This window comes from Oratosquilla oratoria, chromosome 3 (assembly GCF_046742065.1).
Source record: "Oratosquilla oratoria isolate Oo_2021 chromosome 3, ASM4674206v1, whole genome shotgun sequence".
NCBI lineage: Eukaryota > Metazoa > Arthropoda > Malacostraca > Stomatopoda > Squillidae > Oratosquilla > Oratosquilla oratoria.
The window spans coordinates 36,599,919-36,624,918 of record NC_134779.1 but is presented as its reverse complement, the minus strand read 5'-3'; the positions used below and the strand labels follow the sequence as shown (position 1 = coordinate 36,624,918).

Below are 25,000 nucleotides of genomic sequence, written 5' to 3'. Positions count from 1 at the left end.
TGTACATTAACTATTTTTCTGAACAAGGTATTAGGTTAATTGAAGATGACGTTCATGTTTTTTTTTTTTTTAATAATTGGGATATTTCATTTATAGAGTTATCAAAAGGTAATTTAATACATTCATTATCCCATTTGTGTTTGTTAGTAGAATGGGGAGTAGATTTATGAAAACTTATTTTAGCTTTGGTAAGGACTTTTTGCAAGAACCAATCCGGGTATCCTAATCTTGTAAGTTGTTTTCTTAATGTTGTTATTTCTGAATCTAAATATTGTGGGCTGCAAATTCTGAGTGCTCGTAAAAATAAGCCCGAAGCAACACTATATTTTATTTTGTCCATATGGTGGCTAAATAATGTAACTCCCTGTATGGGTAGGTTTTCTATAAACTGTGAATGACAAACTATTCTGATTTCTGATTATTAAAATGTCTAGAAAAGGCAATTTGTTATCTATTCCCATTCTACTTTAAATTTTATGTTGTTAGCTAAGTTATTAAGTTTTTCATAGAATTCTTTAAAAGAACCCCATTCTTCGTTCCATATCGTAAAAACATCATCAACATGTCTATACCAGAACATGTCTGGTGGTTTAATATTTGGTAATAATACTGACTCGAAATATTCCATATATAGATTTGCTAATACTGAAGAAAGATTTGATCCCATCGAAAAACCATATTTTTGTTTAAAGAAATGATCTTTGAAATAGAAAACATTTGTGCTAATGCAAAAATCTGTTAATTTTATTATTTTACATACTGGGAGTAGAAGCTGATTCTGATATTGTTGTAATTTATTCTCTAAAAACTTTAAGACTTCACCTGTATCGATTTTTATAAATAAGGATACTACATCGAGACTTAGTATTTTACTATTGGTTGGTAAATTATGGATCGTGATTTTACTTACGAAGTCTTCCGAGTGTTTGATATGAGACATTGAAAAACATCCTACAAACGGCGACAATATTTTCGTGAGCCATTTTGAGGTCTTGTTAGTGCAGGAGTTCCTATTTGATATTATTGGTCTAAGAGGGATGTCCTCTTTATGAATTTTTGGGAGACCGTAGAAGTTTGGTAACTGTGGATTAGTAACTTTCAGCTTATTAAACATTTCTTTGCCTACTATTTCACGAGCACGTCTATTAAAATCAGAGGTCGTGTTCTTTCGTGGATTCTTTGTCAGTTGTTCGTATGTATCTCTGTCATTTACTAAGTCGAAAACTTTACTTTCGTAGTCTGAATAATTGAGAATGACTATTTTCCCACCTTTGTCTGCTCTGGTGATGGTGATATTTTTACGTTTGGTAAGATTTTCTACTGGTAATTTGAATAGCTTTGGTAGTCCGCAATCTTCCATGAAACAATCCAGTAATCCCTGCATAAGAATCCCTTTTAAGCACAGTAAATCTTTATCATAATTGTTGGAGGCCATGAACATGGCAACTTGTAAACATCTGGGTTGATGTCACTTGATAGTCTACGGTGTACATTAACTATTTTTCTGAACAAGGTATTAGGATAATTGAAGATGACGTTCATGTTTTCTTTTGGTAATAATTGGGATATTTCATTTATAGAGTTATTAAAAGGTAATCTAATACATTTATTATCCCATTTGTGTTTGTTAGTAGAATGGGGAGTAGATCTATGAAAAGTTATTTTAGCCTTGCTAAGGGCTTTTTGCAAGAACCAATCCGGGTATTTACTCCAAGGGGATAAAATCCCACAAGACCCACGGAGCGTCGGTCACGTAACCTGAGTTCTTCCCTTGTTCCTTTTTCTCACCTCACACTTTTGTATATATGTATATGTCTTCCACTATGTACTCATTCTGCTTGAGGAGGATCACAGTTAGTGATCGAAATATACAGAACTTTCGACATTAGTGTCTTCTTTTCCGACGGTGGGATAAAAAGTTTAAAATATATGTATATAAATATATACATATATGTATGTATGTATATATATATATATATATATATATATATATATATATATATATATATATATATACATATATATATTTATATATGCATACACACACACACACACCTGCATGTCTTTTCATGACATTTTTTCCTATTATGTAAGACATTTATATCTATATATTTATTATTCATGTTATATAATTTGTTATCATTAATCATATATCTATTACTTATTGAAATACCTATTTCTGGGTAAAATATGTAAAAGTTGTGATTTTATTCTAATGATCAACACAACCGAGACAACCAAGTCTATTGATGGATATTCGAAGCTAAAAAGCCATTCTGATCTTCATTTCTTGACATCCCTACTGTCCAGAGTAACTCAGCATCCTTTTATAGTTAAAAAATAGTGTCTAATTTAAAAATGAAAAAATAAATAAATAATTTCCACTATTCGTCCCTTTCCCTATACTTATGTAGTTACGTTCTGATCAGCGTCAGAAGACTTTAGTCAGCTGAGGGAGAGCTCCCGGTCAGCCAGTCGGCTTGCAATCCTTACTTATTCCTTTCCATGCCGACCGGCTGACCTCCATTCCAACTAGCTATAATCTATTCCTCTGACCCGGTCGGCTGGCATCGTTCCTTCACGCATTCTCTGCCAGCCGACCTCCTTTGGTTTCCATCCATTGTAACTATCCAGCTTACCCGGACGGCCGACCTTGATCCTGTACTCTTCCTTGGTCGACCGTCCTCCCGTGCTCTTCAGATGCTCATTTCGACTTCCCAGCCGACCGGTTTTCATTTCTCTTTTCACTTTCTAAACCGGTCGGCCTCCTTTCCTTTCGGCTATTTCTTCTCTTTTCCCCGGTCGGTCGGCCTCGTTCTTTTTCGACGGTTTCCAGGCCGACCGACCTCCTTGAGTTATATTCTTCTTCTTATTACTTTCCAGCGATCCAGGCCGACCGGCGGCTCTTGTCGTCTGCATTCCGTGTCTCCGCCGGTCGGCCTCCTGCTCATTCTGTCAAACGGTTCCCCCAGTCGTGGAGGACCCGGAGCGGAGCGAACGATTTGTCGCCGCACTGAGGAGGCCATCAGGGATGACACTGCTCCGACCCGGAAACGGCGAGGATCCTACTTGCGTCCTTTTTGGCTTCCTGTCGCCAGGCGATTCTATTCGGCTCGAGTCAAGCCTCGCTGGTGTTTCTGGGGGTAAACCCAGTCTCCATTAACCCACAAATGATGGAATTCGTGTAATTATTCTTTGTTTGGCGCCATGACATCTTTTTCAATTGAAACAAGTCCCTCTTTAGCTTCGTGTGTGTTTACCTAATTGTAGAATACAGGAAAGGGGCAACGTTCGTTGGGTCCCGACTCAAATTCATGTATAATTACAACTTAACCTAAATACTTTATTTCCAATTATCAAATTCGGATCTGAATGCACGTATTGTTTGAGTTTGGGCTATATCACCTTTTTAGATATTCCACATATGAATCTACATTTAAAACTATTTCTTTACTTCGTTTAGACATGTTGTCTTTCTTAATTTACTCCCAAGAACTCTTAAAAAGCCCTTCCGTCTTTAATGTGTGTGTGTGTGAATTTGTATGTGGCTGTAATTTGCGGATCACCACGAGTACAAATTTTCGGGTTCTCATTTGACTTGATAATGGCCTCCACGCTTGTACGACAAAAAAAAAGAACCAAATTCATTGTTTTTTCTTCACAATGTCCTAATTTCACCCATTTCGTACAACTATTTACGTTCACATTTATTACCTACTTATCTATTTATTCATGACAATTTTTTTCTCATTTATAAAACATGTATATATATATATTATTTACTTTGTTATTCTTAATTTATTATCAATTATATATCTGTTATTTACCAAAATACTTATTTGTGACAAAAATGATCGACACTACCGGGATAACCAGTTTTATCGATGGATATTCGAGGTTAAATAGCAACTCTGATCCTCTTTTCGTGACAGCCCTACGGACCATAGTAACTCGGCATTCTTTTATGGTTGAAACTAGTCTCTACTAAATAAACGTGTGTGTGTATATATATATATATATATATATATATATATATATATATATATATATATATATTATATAATATATATATATTATAGTATTTTTTCTCTCCTCTTGTTCATTTACTTCTTCCTCTTTTAGTGTATTAATCATAATTAATGTGCTTCCATTTTGAGTATATTGACAGCATATTTTTGCCAACTCAGATAATTGGGCATGTCTAAAGAAGTAATGCCATATTATTTATTTGTTATGTTAGCATTTGTCTGTTTATTATTATTTGTTAGATTCTCATTTTTAGTTGTGTCAATTTATTATTATTTACTATTTACCTGTTTAATATCTAACTATATGCATTCATTTATGTATTTTATTTATTATTTACATTGTTATAGTTTTTATTTATTCATTTATTTGTTTATCATTATTATTATTATTATTATTTATTAACATAATTATTATTATTATTATTATTATTATTATTATTTATTATCATTATTATTATTACAATTTTTATTTCACATCCGACTTATATATGGACCAAAAGTTCTGTCGGCATGCTCCGCCTTTGTAATATATATATATATATACACGTATACAAGCGACGATTGTAAAAAAAAAAAAAAACCACAGTTGTCTTCGACCCTTTTTGCACATATACTTTTATCTTTCTATATTCTACCTACACCAACCACTATATTTTTTATCGTTTCGTGTTTGTATTAAGCACATCTAAGATATGTAGCACTATTGCTTCCTTGACTAGTTAGATTTTAGAAATGTATTGTCTTCGAAGAGTGCCATATGGCAACATATTTTACGTTGTGTTTTGGTAAACGCTCGGGCAACGATGCCGGCGTATGCGAGTACATTCTTTTTATTTTTTCTTCCAGTGAATAGCTGATTGCAGTATATGGCTGATTTCGGCTGCGAAATTTGATTAAAACATATTTCTGGAGACAAATTTGACAGTTGTGATTCAATATCTGCATTCGAAAGTGTTAGCAAAACTACACTAGGTAGATTTACCGTCTGTCTATAATTAAATGAAAAATCTTAATATGGGTATATGTTCTTGGTTCTTACTCTTCCGAATTTTTCAAGTTTGTTCATTACATTTTATAGGTTAGTGTAAAATATTTCTACAAAAATCTTTGGTTTAACATGTGCGTTTACTTCAATGTGTGCGAAGCGACGACACAACGTCACTAAGCGCGCATCTGCAAAAGAAACTCAACAAAGTTCAGCCAGATATTTTTCGGAAACATTTGTCTTGATATAAGAGTATGAGAGCTACTGGATACTATTCAGTAACAAGCCTTTGACCTACATGAACCACAGTCACTGTTTTATATGCCCTTCACCCTTAGTCAGTAGGCATGTGTTGCCATTTACCATTTTTTTTTTTTATTTGCGCGCGCTCTCTCTCTCTCTCATCTCGTACCTGAATGAAAACACAGATACTACACCCTTCACCCTTATCAGATCACACCAACACGTGGCCTGCATTCCTCATTATCGTCTTGCAAGGGACAATATGTTTTTTGCAAGCAATGTATTTTACCTTCCCCCTCCCTCCCTCACCCTTCCTCTCCCGCCTTGCTCTACTCAAGGATGCGGGGGGGAGGGGGGAGGTAGGGGGGATAAAAGGACGATATGGTGGGGGGGGGGAGAGTTGGTGTGTGAATTGAATAAATCATTCTTAACAGGCCAGGAAGTTTCTGTCTCGGATTTCTTAGCAACTCCCACGTGCCCAGGAGTACATCTGGGACTCCAAGAGCGTACAGTCACGGGCTAAAGTTTACCCACCCAGTTGCTCATGACACAAAAATAAAATTCATTGACATTTTATTTCTTTATTTATATATCAAAGAAAAATGACATAATTTGCTAAATACTATAAAGAGAAATATATTACGTACTCGACTATATATATATATATATATATATATATATATATATATATATATATATATATATATATATTGACGTGAGAATTATAGCGTAGTTCACAACTTTTGCTTGTGACTGTACCTACACTCGTGCACTTTTCCTTATGCTTTTGTTTATCGAGGAGTGGGGTGGGCGGGTGGGGGGTGGGTCGAGTCCTTGACGCACATTTGATTTTATTTCTCTTCCTCTCTAACATTTGCCGACTCCGTGTCTGCGTAAGCGATCTGATTTTTCTTTCTTTATTTGTTTAGTTATATTTATGTTTATTTTTTATTCCTGTTTTCTTTTTCCTCTACCCCCTCCCCTCCCTCTTCTACTAACCTACTTTGCTCTTTATTATTTGATTATTTTTGTATGTCACCAATTTAAGTGAATTTCTCGCCATATGGCCCCAATATCTTAACCCCCATCCCTTTTGCTGACTCCATATATATATATATATTTTTTTTTTTGCTGGTAACCACTAAGGAAATCGGAAGAAAACAGTAATTCCCAAGTGCTTTCGTGTAATTCACATCTTCAGGGAAAACATGAAGATGTGAATTACACGAAAACGCTTGGGAATTACTGTTTTCTTCCGATTTCCTTAGTGGTTACCAGCAAAATTTGTGGATCACGTGTTGTTTTCAGTGATCTTTCTGCATATATATATATATATATATATATATATATATATATATATATATATATATATATATATTACTACAATTGAAGGGGTGACTTGAACCAATCCTTCCGCTCCGGACACGTCAAGTGAAGGGATGGATGTCTGGACACGCGCGAACGCATTCATACACTTTTACACACACACACACACATACGTACACATGGTCAGTATCGTTGACCGTCTGAGGACAAATATCAAGGTGAAATAAAGGTGATGTCAAATACCACAGTTCAGGACTGCACCTGTGACAATTTCCCTCCCGGCGGCCACTCTATCCTCGATCGGTGCATGACTGTGCAGGAATTACAGTGTCATGGATTTCCACACACACACACACATTGACACAGAACAAATGTGTGTGCAAAAACCATACTCGAATTTAAAAGCAAACTAGACGCTGAGAGATACAAAAACGGGACACCACGAGCATAGCTACCCTTCCCGTAAGATACTAGGTAAAATACACAAATACAGATACACATACTTACATGCATACACGACTAGCTGATGTAGTGGTTACCGTTTGAGGTTCCTTCTTAAGGTCTTTCCCTGATATTATAAACTGTTACTAACCCTCTTGAGCAAAAATGTATGTGTGTGTGTGTTAAGGCCACACCATAGCCCAATGACCGGGTCACATACGAGCTCTCATTCGGGTGGGTAATAGCTGTCGATCACGAGTCTAGCATATGATCCAAGACCGTGGTGAATCGCACGCACGCTGACGGGAACAAGTATATGTATTGTTAATACACACGTGCTATGCATACATGTATCCTATGTATGTACACACACACATATATATTAGTACTTCGTTAGTAATAACCAGGGTTTCTATCCAGTTCCATTTCTTGAAATGTCTGTGGTGGTAGAAGCTATTCTGGTGAAAATGCAATTCCGCGCTAGTCACCAAACGGTGAAAAACAAAATCAAGTGGGCGACCATCGTCGACATGACGTCACCAATCTCCGAATGTCAATTTTCTTATTTGTGTTTTTATAAAGTAGAAATACATGGATTTTAGGAAAGATATAAAGTATATGGGTTATCTGTCAAATATTCAATCTAATTATTATAAGAATATTGTTTTATTATGTCTAAATTATAAACATACCAATTGAAAATGCAATTATTTGAAACTCAAAATTTGACAAGAACGGAATAAGCATAATGGAAATATAATTGTACATTTATATTCTACTTGAAGAAATGTTTTTGGAAAGATAGTTTTTTTTCAATCTAAATATAAGCGGTAGAGACCCCTCCCCCCCCCAAAAAAAAATAAAAAAATAGGGACGACATCCATTTCTACTTGGATTGTGAAATCTAATATTTTGATGTTCAACTAATCTCTCATTCAAGATTCAGTCGAATGTTTTGTGCTTAAGAATAACCTGAGAATGTGCAATGTTTATATTTCGACTTGGAGCTTACACAGATAACTCCTCAGTTTTGTTTAATTCGGCCAAGAAATGTTGCTTATTTTTTCCAAAGCTTCCTGGATGACTCGAGAGACCAGAAATAGTTCACCATTTGACAAAAATATTGCTGATACGATAAAGGATAATGATGCAACTGATGACATAAATACTAAATAAAATATAATTATATAATTAAGAAGTTACACAATTGTTTCTATGATCTATCAGGCGGTGCTGTGTTCGAGCTCAGTGGGGTTTCTGACCGTGAAGGAACAGTAACGGACGTTTCCCCAGTCGGTGGAACCGGCGAGGTGGAATAGTTCAAATGTGGAGGCTGGAGTTCTCGGTGTATGTGGACTCTGTAAAGTAGAACTTCTAATGTCCACATCATCCTCGGGTCTATTTCGTGGAAACTGATGGGGTGGATGCTGCAACAGTCGGGTCCCTGTATATCAAAGACAAAATGACAATGCAAGACGACACATCTTTCGGTCCAGAACTGATGCAGAGAAGTAAAACAAATACACATACAAACAAGTAAATAAATCATGTGGTAATTATGTTGTTTGTATATGATTGTGTTAATAAAAGCATGTCAGTAATATAGTGGAGTGACAGCGTAATTCTCCCCGACTGAGGCATCAGTCCTGTAGTACGATCGATTTGAAATATTCTGAAACAATTTGCGTCGCGTCCAACGGTCAAAGGAAATGGAGGATAATAGACATTACGAATACCCACTTTGTCAGTTCCATATTCTTTCATTAATGAAAATATACAAACCAGTGATGCAAAATATACATCCTGCACATAAAAAACGTTATTAAAAAACAACCGACGCAATTTCGCTCCGTCTCCCTTCGTTAATCGTCTGCATTGCACTGCCTCAGGGGTACCAACTGCGCAGCTGAACCAAATCGTCTGGCGTTAAAACCAAGTCTGCCAAAATCAAACGACAAATATTCTCCGTGCACTCGTGGTAAAAAATCTGCTACATATTTAATGCAATCCAGCGATTACATGATATATTTTTGTAGTATTCATAATAAAACAGAATATATATCAACTGCGATCCCAGGAATTAGAAAATTGGGGGGAAGGCTATTTCTAGAGTATGGTGGCTTTACTATGACGTAAAAGTATATTTTCAACGTCTTATAGGAAAGTAGTAAACTAAATTTTATCGTAAAGTATGATAGTATAGAGTATATTTATCAATACAAATTTACTTAATGTATATTTGCTCCATTGTTTATCAGGGCATTACTGCCAATATTGATATTATTCTGATATATTTTCTTACGATTTCTTGGAGAGGTGTGGGGTACAAACCTGTAGCCGTCTCGGACTAGTGATCACGTATTCTGCATTTCTTCAGGTCAAGTGCACACCCAGGCTATTCCATTCAACTGTAAAACATCCTTTCGACAACGAAAGGTATTGTGCATCTCGTGATTAGACAGAATGCAGGTCGCGGAGGTGACGCGCATGCGCAAGGAATGCTGACAGTGTTTCCTACATTATACACAGTGCTTCTTCATCGTCACTTCTGCCCACACGCACGCCCACGAGCCCGCACCCGCCCTTCAGCCTCATCATTGGGACCTCTCAGGCACACTTGCCCCACACCTCTCAACGTTTGTCTCGAGCATCTGCAAGGAACTGCAATAGATCACACGTAACCAGCATACCAGGCGTCTCAGCACAAGGGAGGATGCTACGCTTGCGTCATACGGACTAAAGTGTGAAATGCACTGTTTTCCCACGACACAATACATTTGTGCAAAAACAAATATATGAAATACTTGAATAAATAAATATATAAAATATATAGATGAATATAAGGATAAATTGATATGTACTGTATACGTACATAATAAATATATAAACATTGTCACAGGATCACTCAAGATGGTCGTCCAAAACAGTTTTGCCCACGACAGTGCATTCGTGCAAAAATTGATAAAAAAAAAAAAAAAATGAAATAAATAGATATAAACAAAATAATAAACAGTAAATAACTTCTTTAAAAAAAGTGTCTCGGCATCACATCATCACAACTATTTGAAATGCAGATAACGGTAGACCAAATCAAATCTCACCCGTCCACCAAACCAACAACACCATTTATACTAAAGTACACCCACAACAGTTCATGCGTATTTTCGCTAACACTTAAGAATTATAATCCCTACAGCTGTGCCCTCCAATTCGGACAAGGGCTCATGCATATACATGTAAATATTTAAATGAAGTCTGTGGAAACCGGCCCCCCTAATTACCCTCATTGATGTAATAATTGGATAATTGTCTTTAGTAGAAGGAAACAGCTGCTCAGTCACACATGAAGATGGTAAGAAACTGAAGAAGAAAGGATGTTTGAAGGACATAAAGACACAAAACTCGTCCATTTGTGGAATAACTTGAATGAGACGGTCCACAAGACCCATGATGCAGGGACGGGACCCAACGAGTGTAAACTTGTCCTGTAGATGCAATAGTACGATTCTGTGACAGAGGATCAGGGCTTTAGTTCAATGGGTCATCACGCTATTAATAAATCTATAAATCAACCCATCAATCCTCCGAGCCAGTTCTCTCTTGGGGGAGATCCGCGACCCCCAGGAACCGCCAACGGCCATGGTATAAGCTCCTAAGTCACTCACTGAAGAGAAATAGTGTTGTTGGCTAGGAAGGAGTGTAGGGCAGTGTAGTTTCGAGTGCTTTGTGTCTTCTGCGGCAGCTGATGTCTGTTGGTGGGCGGTGGCGTGCACCAGAACAATTCTTGCCTGTCTTAGAAGTGATTTCTCTTTGATTTGTGATCCAAATATGCTTTTATTATTATTATTGTTATTATTTGTAGAGGTAGGATTAATGCATTTTTGATGTTTGAGATTTTGGCTTGAGTTGATTTCATGATGCATTGGGTGGACTGTGTGAGATGAGGTGACGTGACATGAGATAATGTGACGTCACGTGATGTGAGATGAGGTGATGTGACGTGGTGATGTGACGTCACGTGACGTCAGTGGGTTCTAGAACTATGTGCCTATCATTCTCACGTGCTGGAAGGCAGAGCAAGAGTGTAACTAAACGGAGCCCGCTCTACGTAAGGGCTGAAATCCAACGCCCAGCAGTACTCGGCAACGGTCCTTGGGCCCTTCACCAGATCACTCTGGGAAGACACTTTTGACTGTTGTCTGTATTGTGTGAATGTTGGAGCTGTCGCCGTTTGGAGAAAAAAAAAAAAAAACGGGGAGGGTATTTAAAGTCATAAGAAAGAAAATTTGGGTTGAGCACGGGTACCGAGTGTCAGCACCTCGGGGCTGCACCTGATGGAGGCGAGGGTGGTGACACGTATTGAAGATGGACAGAGGGAAGATTGATATATCCGACGTCCTGCTAAGAATATGGTCAAATATGTCAGTAATATCCAAAGCTATCATTGTAGTGAAGATTCGTCTCCGAATCATAAAAGACTGCTGAGTAACCCTGATCCGTAGGGGTGTAAAAATAGAAATAAAAATAGACAAAATAAATAATACTACTAATAAAACTACCATTATACTGACCACTTCGTGTTTATGCCAGATGTAGCGCCAGTACCAGTGAAGTTTGTTGATGAGAGCTACTTTGTAGAACAAAGAAGTGGGGCTGTGGGAGAAGAAGAGGGGTTTGCCCTCTTCGTCTAGCCCGTCTCCCGCCTTCACTCCAACAGCCTCCAAACACAAACCTGAAAAAAACAGCAATAAATATGATAACGGTACTGTAATTATGTGTGGAATAAAAGATGTACAATTATCATTATTATTTTGTATATGAAAGGCGGCGGAACGATAAATTAGACTTTTCACCCGATATCTCGGATATCTTGTGTTAATGTTCCCATCAATTGATCCGACTTAGGCGGGGTTTACTGTATTACTACTACTAGTTTGTGCCGATAGATTTTATTCTATACAGTGACTAGTGTACATATGTTTCAATATGTAATATGCCCTTTTCCCGATCAAGCCGATTGCCTCAAACACATGCACGCACACACGGCTTGCTGATGTAGTGGATAGCGTTGTGATCTTCCATGCGATAAGTGCCAAGATCGCGCCGTTCTCTAGTCGTAGAAAAGGTTTCACTGATACTACAAACCGATACTTTCTTCCCTGAGCAAGGGGATGGTGTGTGTTTCCGCGTGCACGTGCGCTCTCATCCGGGAGGGTAATCGCTGTCAATCAACGACCATGGTGACTCACACACACACGCACGTACACACACACACACACACACTTGTGATCCAAGACCGTGGCGAATCACACAATGACGAAAATAATAATGAAAAAAAAAAAAAAATCTTCGTTGCTCTGGTCCGTGAGGGTAACACTCGTCTCCAAATTACTGACTGCGTTAAAACTTGCGTTTTCAATACGAAGCCCATATGGGAATACATATGATACTTACATATGTAAACTATTACTATTTACACAAAACGATTATGTTTTTGTGAACAATTATTTCGCTGATTACTTTCGAGTTTATTACATATTACTTGGGATTCCTTATAAACTTAATATTTATTTGTTATTATTTTGAAATATTGATCCAACATGGCTGCCGGATTATGTCGTTGGCGGGAAATCTTCCCGCCAAAATCCGCTATTACAATGGTATCATTAGTTGAATTAATCAATAATTATTCTAACCCACACAGACAATTTTTGCCTAATCAAAACTGAAAAAGTACGGTGAAAATAACAAATATTACCAAAATTATCTTTATGTGATGTTAGACTTCATTCTTCAAAATCACCGTCCGGTGAAATTAGAACAAAATCCTAACACCACCGTATGTTTTAAACAGCATCAACCAATTATAAAATTAATTCCACACTACTGACACTTCGCTTCCACCAGGAGTGGGGAAAGATTTAACTATGTTCTCCACATCCTCCTTCCTCTTACCGAGCTGCAGGTCCTCAGCGCCCTTGGTACTCCTGTTGGGGCACTTCTCCTGGTCCTTGATCCTCACCGCGTCCTCAGCAAAGCGCCGAAGGGCCTCTCTACTCAGGACGTAACCGCCACCGCCCGACATGTAGCCCTAGCGGAGGAAGAGAATGGTGAGTGACGGCAAAGTAGGAAGGATGCAAATGCGGACGAGTTTGTGTACATATCTCAACGAGTGGGAGAAAAAGTATATATATATATTAGTCAATGCCGATTGTCCGCAGTTACTGACACTATTTAGTGGCTAATATCAACAACTACATTACGAAAGAAAGAGGAATAATACAGTACAGTACATTTAATCAAGCATACCATCCAGTCAGAGAGTGTGAAATGTCTGTACACTGTAAGTTTACACTATAATACAGTAAGAATAAATGAATAAATTGGCTCGTGTACAGTTCTGCCACAACTTTGCAGTAATTGGGACTTACGGGTTATCACACTGGGATATTTTTCCTCCCACATTCTACCTCCAACCTCCGTTTCAATAACTACAACATGACATCGCTTACAGAAATCTGGACTTCTCAAAGAATATTTCAACAGTATGTCTAACATTCTTATAGGTTTGCAATTTGGTAAAGACCGTGGAAGCCCAGTGTGAGAAGTACCGACTGAGTCGGTTGCAAAAGATTTTGTCCGTTGCTGCCGATATTCGTTAAATAGAGGTCCATTTAAACGGGGAATGAGTGTGTGTGTGTGTGTATATATATATATATATATATATATATATATATATATATATATATATATATATATATATATATATATATATATATATATATATATATAATTATGAAGTTGTGTAGAAATGGCAATCAGGCACTAAGACAATTTCAGGTCGGATCGCTAAATGCAAAGAAATAGAACAAGTCCAAGTAGCTAGGGACTATTGTCAGTGAGATAAATGAAACTGACTTAGAAGTAAATTAACGAATATATGCAGGAAACAGATGTTATCGTGTCCTATTACGCTTAACCCTCGATTTAACGGACAAATGCGTGCAGACCCTTGTCCATTATTTGCAAAAGTCCGTTATTTGAAAATCGGATCCGTCCGTTACCAATACTGGATACCGGACATAAGTCCGTTACGTATAAAATTGTCCATTAGGTTTCGGCGTGCACATACGTATTAGATATGTAATAAAAAGCTACACTATATATGTATAATGATGTACATTACATATGAAGAAGAAATTGGACCATTTCTCACCTTAAATCTATTTGCTGCTATTTACATATGTACAGTATAGTACAAATTTTAATTTTACGGACTTTGTCCGGTACTATTTGACCGTTACTACCGGACACCTATCGGACAAATTTTCATTTTACGGACTTCGTCCGTAATTTCACTGTTACTACTGGACACACTTTTTGTCCGCAAAATCGAAAGTCCGCTAATTCGAGGGTTGAGAGTATATGTAACGAAAAGTAGAAGCATCAGAAGAAGAACTGAATTAAGAATATAAAACCAACTGTACGGAAGAGAGACGTGGTCACTGGCAAAACGGAGAGAGACGAGACTGGAATCTTTGGAAAAGACAACATCCTCCGAAGAATCCTCGGTACAGTTGAAACGCAGGCACAACCGTCCGAGATCAAGCTAGCCAACCATAGCGCGGGCAAGGAGAGCAAAGTGGGCGGGACAGACGACCAAGACAAGCGACAGAAGGTGGAATACAGGGCAGACGACCACTGGGGGAGACCCAGCTGCAGATGGGTACGTGGAGTAAGTGCGTATAACAAATGGCACCAGGATAGGATTGGAAAGAATTGGCACAAAATAGAACCATCTGGAGAGGCATAGTTAAAGCGGTGACGGGCCGTTAGTTCTGACAGCCACCAGATATATGTATGTGTATATATATATATATATATATATATATATATATATATATATATATATATATATATATATATATATTATGCAAAATTACTATTGGAGAAAGGAAACTCTCGTATAATTACATCCTCAGACGTATGACAGTAAATATACGTCTGAGGACATATTATACGAAAGCACTGTCCTCAAATTCCCTTTCTCACATTGATAATTTTGGATACTTTGTTTCACGGTTATTTGAAAGCCCTGCATACACACACACACATAACTTCGATTTTTTTCTAAATGCCTAGAATAAGTATTAAGCTAGAATGAACGCTACAGAACAAAGATATTTACTTCTATAATGAAATCGTACCCGGCTAAGTTAATTTCGCACAATCGGCTGGGAGTGGGGGAGGAAGATGGATAACTAGTGTTTAGAAAACATCTTTATGGGGTACACACACACACGGGGCTCTACGAGCGTTGCTCTTTTCCTGTATACTACAATTAGGTAAATGCACACACACACACACACGTAGATACATATATGCTTAAATACACATGGATATATTAATACTAATGTTGAGTAATAATAATAAGTTACAATATTAATAAGAATACAGTAAAATGAACTCATTATTCACAATCATATTTGGATCTCATGAATCAAATAAGATTTTTTCATTGATCATTTATCTTTACGTCCAATCTAATGCTTATGGATTAATTAAGATATTGATTAGACTATCGTTGCAATATTTGGTTTAATAACTTGAATATTTGAATCCAAGTGTTTTTTCGGTCGCCATATTGGGATGGGGTGGGGGTGGGAATTTGGAACACCTGTGTTATCCTTGCGGCAGATGTCATGACACCTATTTTCTAGTCTCGTTTCCGAAAGGTGACTTTGTTTTCAACTCTGCTCTCCCTTCCCAACCTGACTCACCATGTGCGTTTCAGAAAAAAAAAACCATACAAAATTATAAAAATAATATAATAACTACACTTGTTCCATCTGCGGCTGTCGATGAATATAATGTGTGTGATTTTTTCGAGTCGATTGTGCCAGTCTAAGAGAAAGGTGACTTCTTAAACGCACAGAAGTCGATATAAAACGACATTCGCACACTCGTGTCGTCTTCAGCGGATTAAAAAATTACGTTATCTTGCTCACTGGCACGAAACCCGAAGAAAAATATACTCACGAAGTGAAAAGACTGACCAGTGCACGACGAAATTTGCCGCGAAGTTAGAATAACCATTAGCGAAAAGGGAAATGGAATGAATATATATATATATATATATATATATATATATATATATATATATATATATATATATATATATATAAAGGGGAAAGAGAGAGAGAGAGAGAAAGCCCACCTGTTTCACGAACTTCCGAAATTTGACGCCGAAGTAGACGGGATTCTCGGCCTCTCGCGTCCCAAGAAATTTCCTTAAGTTCTCGACGATGACGTAGGTGTCGTCGTCTCCTTTGAGGAACCAGTCGTAGTCGCTGTAGTTTCTGTAGAGGTGGTTGAGGGCAGCCATACTCTTGGCCCAAAGGACGCTGTAGCCTTCGGGGACGTCTAGGATAACCGTCCCTAACAAGTCGTCATGGCGCGTGCTAAAAAAAAAAAAAAAAAAAAAAAAAGCAGTATATATATATATATATATATAGATATATACATATATATGTATATTACACACATAAATATATATATATGTATATATATATATATGCACTGCGAATAATGTTAGAGATCCAAACGGCACTTAACTGCACAAATGTTCCCCACACCTGGTCGATTTCAGTGAGGTCATTATCTATGGCAAATTTACATGGAAGAAATATGGTACAGTATTCACTCGAGTTAGCACCTCAACATGGCCTAATCCCGTGACTTATAAAAAATCACTTTGTACTGACAGTGAATTGTGACGACCCAGAAATTTCAGGTTAAAGAAAACAGACACTATCGTACCTGAAAAAAATAGTCTTGTCGCATCGCTGGCCCCAGGTGTGCTTGACGTGCAGAGCTGTGTGGTGCGTGGACGGACCGACAAGCAGGTAGCAGAGAATACGCGGCTGGCTCGCAGCACCTGCATCAAACACGCAAACACCGAAATACATTATTTCTTAATTTTCAATTTGTCTAAAGTTTACTTTAAAAGTTGTGAATTAAATTCTCCATCATATTAGTGTCATAAATGTTTTTGTTCATGGGGTAAGAAGAATCTTATTTCAGTCCATCATTCATGAGCAAACTTTTTAAACTTGACAGAAAACGGAGCTTTCCTACGTGGCGGTATGACGTCAAAAGGATGGAGCCCATCGAATTTCGTGTCTATTTCCTCTCTGAGCTCATTACTCTCGCCCTATTGATGATACCAATGAAAAAAAGGAAAACAGAATTTACTTTAGAAGAAAAAATATATAACATTTACTTTAAGAACATTATATGCATTTACTCTTAAAATATGTTCTATCACATCGAAAACATTATTAGAAATGTAAATTTTATTTCTAAAAGAAAAAAAAAATCTTTACATTGTGTACTGTATAATAACGTTAATCTAAAAGCATCTCACCAGCCCTGTGTAAAATCTCTACATTATATACATTAAATGACACAACCAGTGACAAATTAATTTGATAAATTACAGAATATATAACTCAAAGAATGTTTTAAAGATTTTGTAATTAATTGGTTCTCTAATAGGTAGTTTTTATCTCATAACGACGGAGATACATTATCAAAACCATTTCGAACCGTTGCTTTGAAATCTTATTAAACTGAATGTGTGTGATTATATACCAGTAATACACAGAAAAGGATTTAGACTCGTGGAATCCTTCTCTTAAATTTTCAGCTAACATAAAAACTAGCTTTGAAATTGCTTGTTTTAGTTTGAGCAATACTATTTTCTAAGTTATTGCAAGAGTTTTTGGAATTTGTATATTCTATTATTATTTCTTTTTCATTTATCATTATTGTAGCTTCTTCCGATGACACTGCAATTCTCTGCGTTTTCTTTATCTACTTTTTATTCTTTGCCTTATGTGGAGAATGCACAATGTTGCATATTCCAGCGTGGATTGGATCAGGGATTCTATTATAATCTTTTTTTTTTCGCTCATCTACAAAACCCGTCCACACCCACCCACTCTCTCCTCACCTCCTGAAGGTGCAGCCCCGAGGGGCTGACACACTGTCCCCGGACTAAGCCCTAGATTTCTACCAACATCAGTAATATTTTCCCTACTTTTATACATAAGGAAAGTTGGGTTATGAGAACCATTGCCAAACACTGCGGGGTAGCGGATTTCAAGTTAATCAAAACCTAAGGCTACATTTTTCATTATGACCATTGCGGTTGTAACTATTATTCATATTTATTATTTATTCATATATTTATGATGTATTTATTAATTAGTTTATCAAGTTATTGTATTTGTTTTTTATTATGAATGTTTTGGTGTCATCTTACTTTCCTGTCGGATGAGTACCACCGACTGGGGGCTGGTGATCCTTGGAAGGCATCCCAAGAGACCGTGACGACGAAGTTCAATAAGACGCCGATGCCGAAGCCAAGACAAAACGTACACATTGCGTGAATATACGAGCTGACTTGTGTTCGTCTTGACATACTTAAACAAAAAAGAAAAGAAAAGAATATAATAGTTTAAAAAAATAAAATAAAGTCAAATAAGATTAAATAAAACGAAATAAAATATAAAGACGCCGATGCCGAAGCCAAGACAAAATGTACACATTGCGTGAACATACGAGCTGACTTGTGTTCGTCTTGACATAAACAAAAGAGAAAAGAAAAGAATATCATAGTTTTAAATAAAATAACATAAAATAAGATTAAACAAAATGAAAAGAAATAGAATAGAGTAGAAGAGATTTAGATTAGATTAGACAAAACGTATATATTGCGTGAATATACGAGATGACTTGTGTTCGTCTTGACATACATAAAAAAGAAAAGAAAATATATTTTTAAACAAAACAAAATTAAGTTAGATAAGATTAAATAAAACGAAATTAAACAATAGAAGAGAATTAGATTAGATGAAATGAAACTAGTTTTTCATGTTCTTACAATCTCGACATGCAGTGGAAAAGAGTAAAATAAAATAAATACAACACATTAAAATACAATAAAATGAAACAATAATTAACAAAATAAAATCAAACTAGATTTAATTAAGGATTTTTTCTACCATGGTGCAAAAGGGCAAAACATCCTGCTCAAGATATTAATCGCCACATGTCTAGAATCACACAAAAAGTATGTTCAAGTCCCGCATTACTCTCCGATACTCAGCAGTGACCGTTACCTGCCTTACAGTCCCTAAAGCGCCTTGATACGACAAAATTGACGGCTTCGGCCGCAGCAATGTGTGCACCTCTTCTTCATAGATAAATGTAACGCAAACGAATCGACGCATCCGTTACTGTACACAAGTCAACAGAAGGTGCCTGATGGCAACAACACTTGGGTTGATGGACGAAGATGATGCAGCGGTAGATTGACCCGTTGAGTGTTGAGCATTTTCTCGGTTACTTGCTGGGGGAGGGGCGGGTGGGAGGGAAAGGTGGTCAGCAAAGACGACAGCGTGAAGTTGCCTTTTACCAGTTCACCAATAGTTTTCAGACAGTGGCGGCGCCAGGGGGAGGCTTGGGGGGGCTTTAGCCCCACCAAAAAAGTGGCCAGCCCCCCATTAGCCCCCCCAACTGAAATGAGCAAATTGAAAATTTAAAACACTCATTGAAATAATTTTATTAAGTAGAATTTTTAATTCCCAACGCTAAAGATTTGTCAGCCATCAGTGCTAGCCCAACCATTAACCCCCTCCCCTTCTGAAATGAGGATAATATATGTGTATTATCATATTACTATTAGCCCCCCAAAAAATTTGCTCAGCCCCCTTAGCCTCCCCAACTAAAAATTCCTGGCGCCGCCGCTGTTTTCAGACAAAACAAATAAACGAAGAAACAAACAAATGAATGTAAATAAGAAATAAATGAAACGTTAATAAATCTGTTCGGAATTAAAAACTGAATTTATAAAAGAAATCCATTAATCATGAACGACATTGTATTACCGTATGTAGATCTGATCGACTAAAATAAGTAAACAAATAAACAAACAAATAAATTAATGAATAATGATAAATAAATACATAAAATTTATAAAAGGACACTAATTCGACAGAGTTGTGTTACACCTACATCGGTATTTGTGATTCATTGAAAGCTTGTCAAATGGCAACACTCCCAAGCGAGGAGTAAAAACGAGAACGACTGTGAAAACTGTATAAATTGTTGGGAAGAATCAACGGCAAATTTGTATATAAAATATAAATGGAATTAAGCATGAATATGCTTTTTCATTTTTATGCTCTATCTTTACTTATCACTAAAAATGTTCAAGCATTAAAAAAAATATGAAGTTGTTGTTCATTTCTTTTATTTGACTACTTAGCTGCTAACGGAAAAGTCATCAGCAAAATATTCCCTATGGGACGGATGCTCAAGTTTGCTAGCAAAGCAAGTACCAATAGCGAGTAGCATGCTAGCGAGAAATTAATAATGTGCCGCTACACTGAGTCAGAAACCCACTCCTCAATTTTATTTATTTTATATTATTTATTTGTTTATTTATTTCTGCAATCATTTTATAATTCACGAACACCTACGAAAAACAGTGACAAATATTTATACTGGATGGATTTTAGACTGAAAGGTTCATGCGTGACTAACCTTCTCGAATTCCACAAAATCATCTCAAATTATGACAAAAGATAAATTTACTAATTTAATATATCTGGACTTTTGATATCCCGCACAAAAGACTACTTGCTAAATTAGCTTCACACGAATTAAGTGGTAGCCTATTAAGCTGGACTAGTAATTGGTTAAACGATTGTAAACAGCTGTTCTGGATGGCAAAACTAGATGGAAATTTTTTACTAGTAGAATCCCTTAGGATTCCGTTCTTGGACCACTTTTTTATAGTACATAGTATATAGACCACGGACTTAAATATATATATATATATATATTATATATATATATATATATATATATATATATATATATATATATATATATATATTTCAAATCTGCTCATACAAAAATGTGCGGAATGGCAAATGACCATTTAATTAAAGCAATTAGATATTCAAAAAGATTTAGATAAACTACTGCAATGGTCTGAAAAGTGCCAAATGCAATTTAACACAAATATAAGGTTTTGTACACAGATTGGAAAAAAGAGCAACGACGAGCCACAAAACTGATTCCAAATATCATAAATAAATCATACGAAAATCGATTAAAATATATGAATCTATTTTTCCTAAAAAAGCGTAGACTCTGGGATGATTTGATACAGGTCTTCAAGATTCTGGGATTGACAATATTAAAAGTGACAAAATGTTCACACCGAACACGAATCGGACAAGAAATAATGGTCTCAAATGATCATAAAATAGATTTAATTTGGAAGTGGGTAGAAACAACTTCGCCAGCCGTGTAGTAAATGAATGGAATAAACTTCCTGCAGAGGTAGTACAATGTGGTACAGTTGGAATTTTAAAGTCATTTAGATAAACACCTAAACAATATGCTGTGATACCTGTCACATATTTGATCTACTTCCTATCATTTTTATTGTTTATGTTGATTTATTATTATCATTATTCATCTATTTGTTTTTATCATTTATCATTATCTATTTTTTTTCGCACCTGACCTAGTTCTGGACCATAAGGTCTCCTGTCGTCATAATTTTTCTTTGTGATCCTTAGTTATACCTACTTCTGTAAAAAATGCAACCACCTTCACTTTTACCATTAGTATGTTTATATCAAATGCGTCTAAAGTCAAGTCAGCTTTGAAAAAATAAATAAAGAAATAATATAAACATAATTCTTACCTGGCTTGGTAATCAACCAACAGATATAATTAGAACACGACATGAAAAATATTTCGAATAATTAACTTTATTCAGTAAAGGTGATAATGTCGGAGATACAACCACCTTCACTTTTACCATTAGTATGTTTATATCAAATGCGTCTAAAGTCAAGTCAGCTTTGAAAAAATAAATAAAGAAATAATATAAACATAATTCTTACCTGGCTTGGTAATCAACCAACAGATATAATTAGAACACGACATGAAAAATATTTCGAATAATTAACTTTATTCAGTAAAGGTGATAATGGAGATACAAATGGAACGACTTTCAGGAGTGCACCAGGTTCACATGTCACCAGAGGTACCTTTATCTTGAAAAAAAAAATATCTTCCGTAATATTAATTTACATAAGAGTCCCCCCTATACTCTCTCACAAAAAAAAAAAAAAAAAAAAAAATCACCCCCTCGTGTTAGAAAGACGTGAATATGACATTGTTCGAAACTACAAAATCAGCTATGACAGAAAAGAGTACTTGACAACCTTCAACTTTCCAAGAAAGTTGTCTGAAAATAAGAATCTGCCAAAAGGAGGCCTGATTTTCTTTCATCGTGACGAAATATGGCTTACGATGACCGTAGACTTCTCATTACTTCCGTACAGGGTGGCACTTTTTTTTTATCTACCGCCAGTATGTTTTATTCATCTTTATGACAGACCACCAGGCCATAGCCTACTACGTCAATTACCCCCTTCCTCACCAGTTGTCAATTCCTCTTTAACTTTGGCTGCCGCCAGACGATTTTAACCACATCTACGGCAACCCCTTGGATGAAGCAGATATTGAATATTATTAATCCTGCTACATGTTTTTATTATCATTATCATCATTGTTATTATAACTTGCAACTTATTCTACATAAGGGAAACTTTCCTCAAACATGGTATACCCAAATAACAAATTTACCTCTGAAATCATCTTATATTTTCCATATAAAAACATAAGAATGAGACTATAGGAGACTATAAGGCCTACACTAGGCAGTTCCATGTCCATTACCACTTATTATCCCCATCCATAAACGTATCTAACATTCTCATGAAATAATCAATAGTTTCAGCACTCACTACATGGTTACTTTGTCTATTCCATTAGTTGACCACTCTACCAGTTCCTGCCTATTTTCGCCTGAAATCTGAATTTGTCCAATTTAACTCTATTACTGCAAGTCTTGCCCTGTTGTCTTGATTTGATGACCTTGTCCGCATCATCCTTGTTAAAGCCTATGACCCACTTGAACACCTTTATTAGATAACCCCGCACTCTGCGTCTTTCCAGAGTGTAGATTAAGGTAACTATGCCTGCCCTCGTAAGGTAAACTTCTAAGCCCATGTATCATTTTGGTCATTCTCTTCTATTGATTTTAGTGAAACGATATCTATTCTCTAGAACGAAGACCAAAATTTTACCGCATAGTCAAGGATTGGTTTAACGCCAGATAGTTTGATAATTTCCTTTGCATTTTTATTCGTAACCGTCCTTACACTGAAACCTAATACCAAGGTCTAAGTAAAGAGGTCTAATCGCTGGAGTAGTTCTGCGCAGCTTCTGACGTCATTTAGATGCGTCCATTTTCTCTTTGTGATACATTGAAGAAAACTGTGAAACGCCAAGGATGACAGGAACTATAATATTTTATATATTATATATATATATTATATATCATATATATTATATATTCATATATATAGACAGGAACTATAATATTTTATATATATTATATATATATATTTTATATAATATTTGTCAGAATATAAATAATTGAGTGGAGCGGTGCGAGCGAAGGCGACGTCATTTTCGAACGACGGACCAACTTCAACTGACAGCTATAGGACCCGCTAACCCCACTTTGAACAGCCAAGTGACGTTCACGGGCTCGCTGCGCCAACTCCCTCGAAATTCGGTCGGAAGTGGTTAGACCTTATATTCTTAGATCTTGCCTAATGCTCTGTTACTTTTATCCCTGACGCTCACTAGTAGTCCCAAGTCTCGCACTCTGCTTTCCCTTATAAGGTGTTATCTAAGCTATATCTGCTTTCTGGGTTGTGTAAACCTACGTTTAACACACTGCACTTTGCGATATTGAAGTCCATTTGTCATTTTACCGACCATGTGAACAAATTATTAAGATATTCCTGCAGTATCCTGGCGTCTTCTCCTTACCTAATTTGGCGTCCTATTTTAGTGTGGTCCGCAAACTTACTAACATCAGTAATACTTCTTTTGTCCAAGCTGTTTATATACATAATGAACAATAAGAGACCCAAAACCGACCTCTGGGGAACTCCACTAGTAACATCCCCATTTGGATATTACACCGTTTATGGTGAACCGCTGTTCTCTGTCAGTGATCCATGTCTTAATCCATTCAAACACTTTTCCTCCTATGCCATGGGTTTTGAGTTTATTTTGTAATTTCTAGTGGGGCACCTTGTCGAACGCTTTAATAAAGTCAAGTTAAATAACATCGTAACTATCACTGTTATCTGGCGCCTTGTAGACATTAGTGTAAACAGAAGATTACACATGAACTACCTTTGGTGAACCCATGCTGTGAGTCACGAACCAAATGATGTCTCTCGGTGTGATCTTTGTTTCTATTAGCTATTTGTTTATTCTGGCATTTTACCTATAACTGACGTGAAACTGATTAGCCTGTAGTTGTGCATACATGATTTATCACCCTTTTTGAACCCCGGAACAACGTTTGCCTGCCCCCAAGAAATAGGCACGAATCCAGTGTCTACCGACTTACCAAACATTTCCGTTAACTGGTCGCTGATATAAAATTTACATTCTTTAAGCACTCGGAAATTTTTCATCTGGACCCGGGGGTTTTGTAGTTTTTAAGTCTATCAACCTGTTTGAGCTTTTCTTCCTTACTATGATATTAGTCTATTTCCCTTCTCCCCACTGAAGATCGGGAGGCAGTCAGATACCTCTCCTTTGTTATTACCGTAAGAACAATTTTATTAACAGCCTCGCTCATTTTTTTCCTCCGAATCTATCAAGGTATCTACGTCGTTTTTAGTTGGGCCCATCCTTTCCTTATGTCTAGTTCTGTAAAGATGAAAGAAGCCCTTAGGGTTGGATCTTGCTTGTCTGGCAACCTTAATTTCGTAGTCAAGTTTCGCTGTGCGCGTGT

General features: G+C 36.5%; 1 protein-coding gene across 3 annotated transcripts in view; it reads right to left on the bottom strand.

Moving 5' to 3' along the window:
- Positions 1-8,180: 8,180 nt before the first annotated feature.
- LOC143021560 (glycoprotein-N-acetylgalactosamine 3-beta-galactosyltransferase 1-like) overlaps positions 8,181-25,000 on the bottom strand; it is an 18,061-nt gene continuing 1,241 nt past the window's right edge. For all 3 annotated transcript variants that reach the window (XM_076179164.1, XM_076179171.1, XM_076179179.1), the window contains exons 2-8: positions 18,350-18,509; positions 17,161-17,236; positions 16,843-16,960; positions 16,241-16,484; positions 12,979-13,114; positions 11,595-11,755; positions 8,181-8,467 (exon numbers count right to left, since the gene is read on the bottom strand). In XM_076179164.1, the coding sequence (XP_076035279.1) occupies positions 8,237-8,467; positions 11,595-11,755; positions 12,979-13,114; positions 16,241-16,484; positions 16,843-16,960; positions 17,161-17,236; positions 18,350-18,509 (1,126 nt within the window). In that variant the 3' untranslated portion in view covers positions 8,181-8,236. The remainder of the gene's footprint in view (positions 8,468-11,594; positions 11,756-12,978; positions 13,115-16,240; positions 16,485-16,842; positions 16,961-17,160; positions 17,237-18,349; positions 18,510-25,000) is intronic.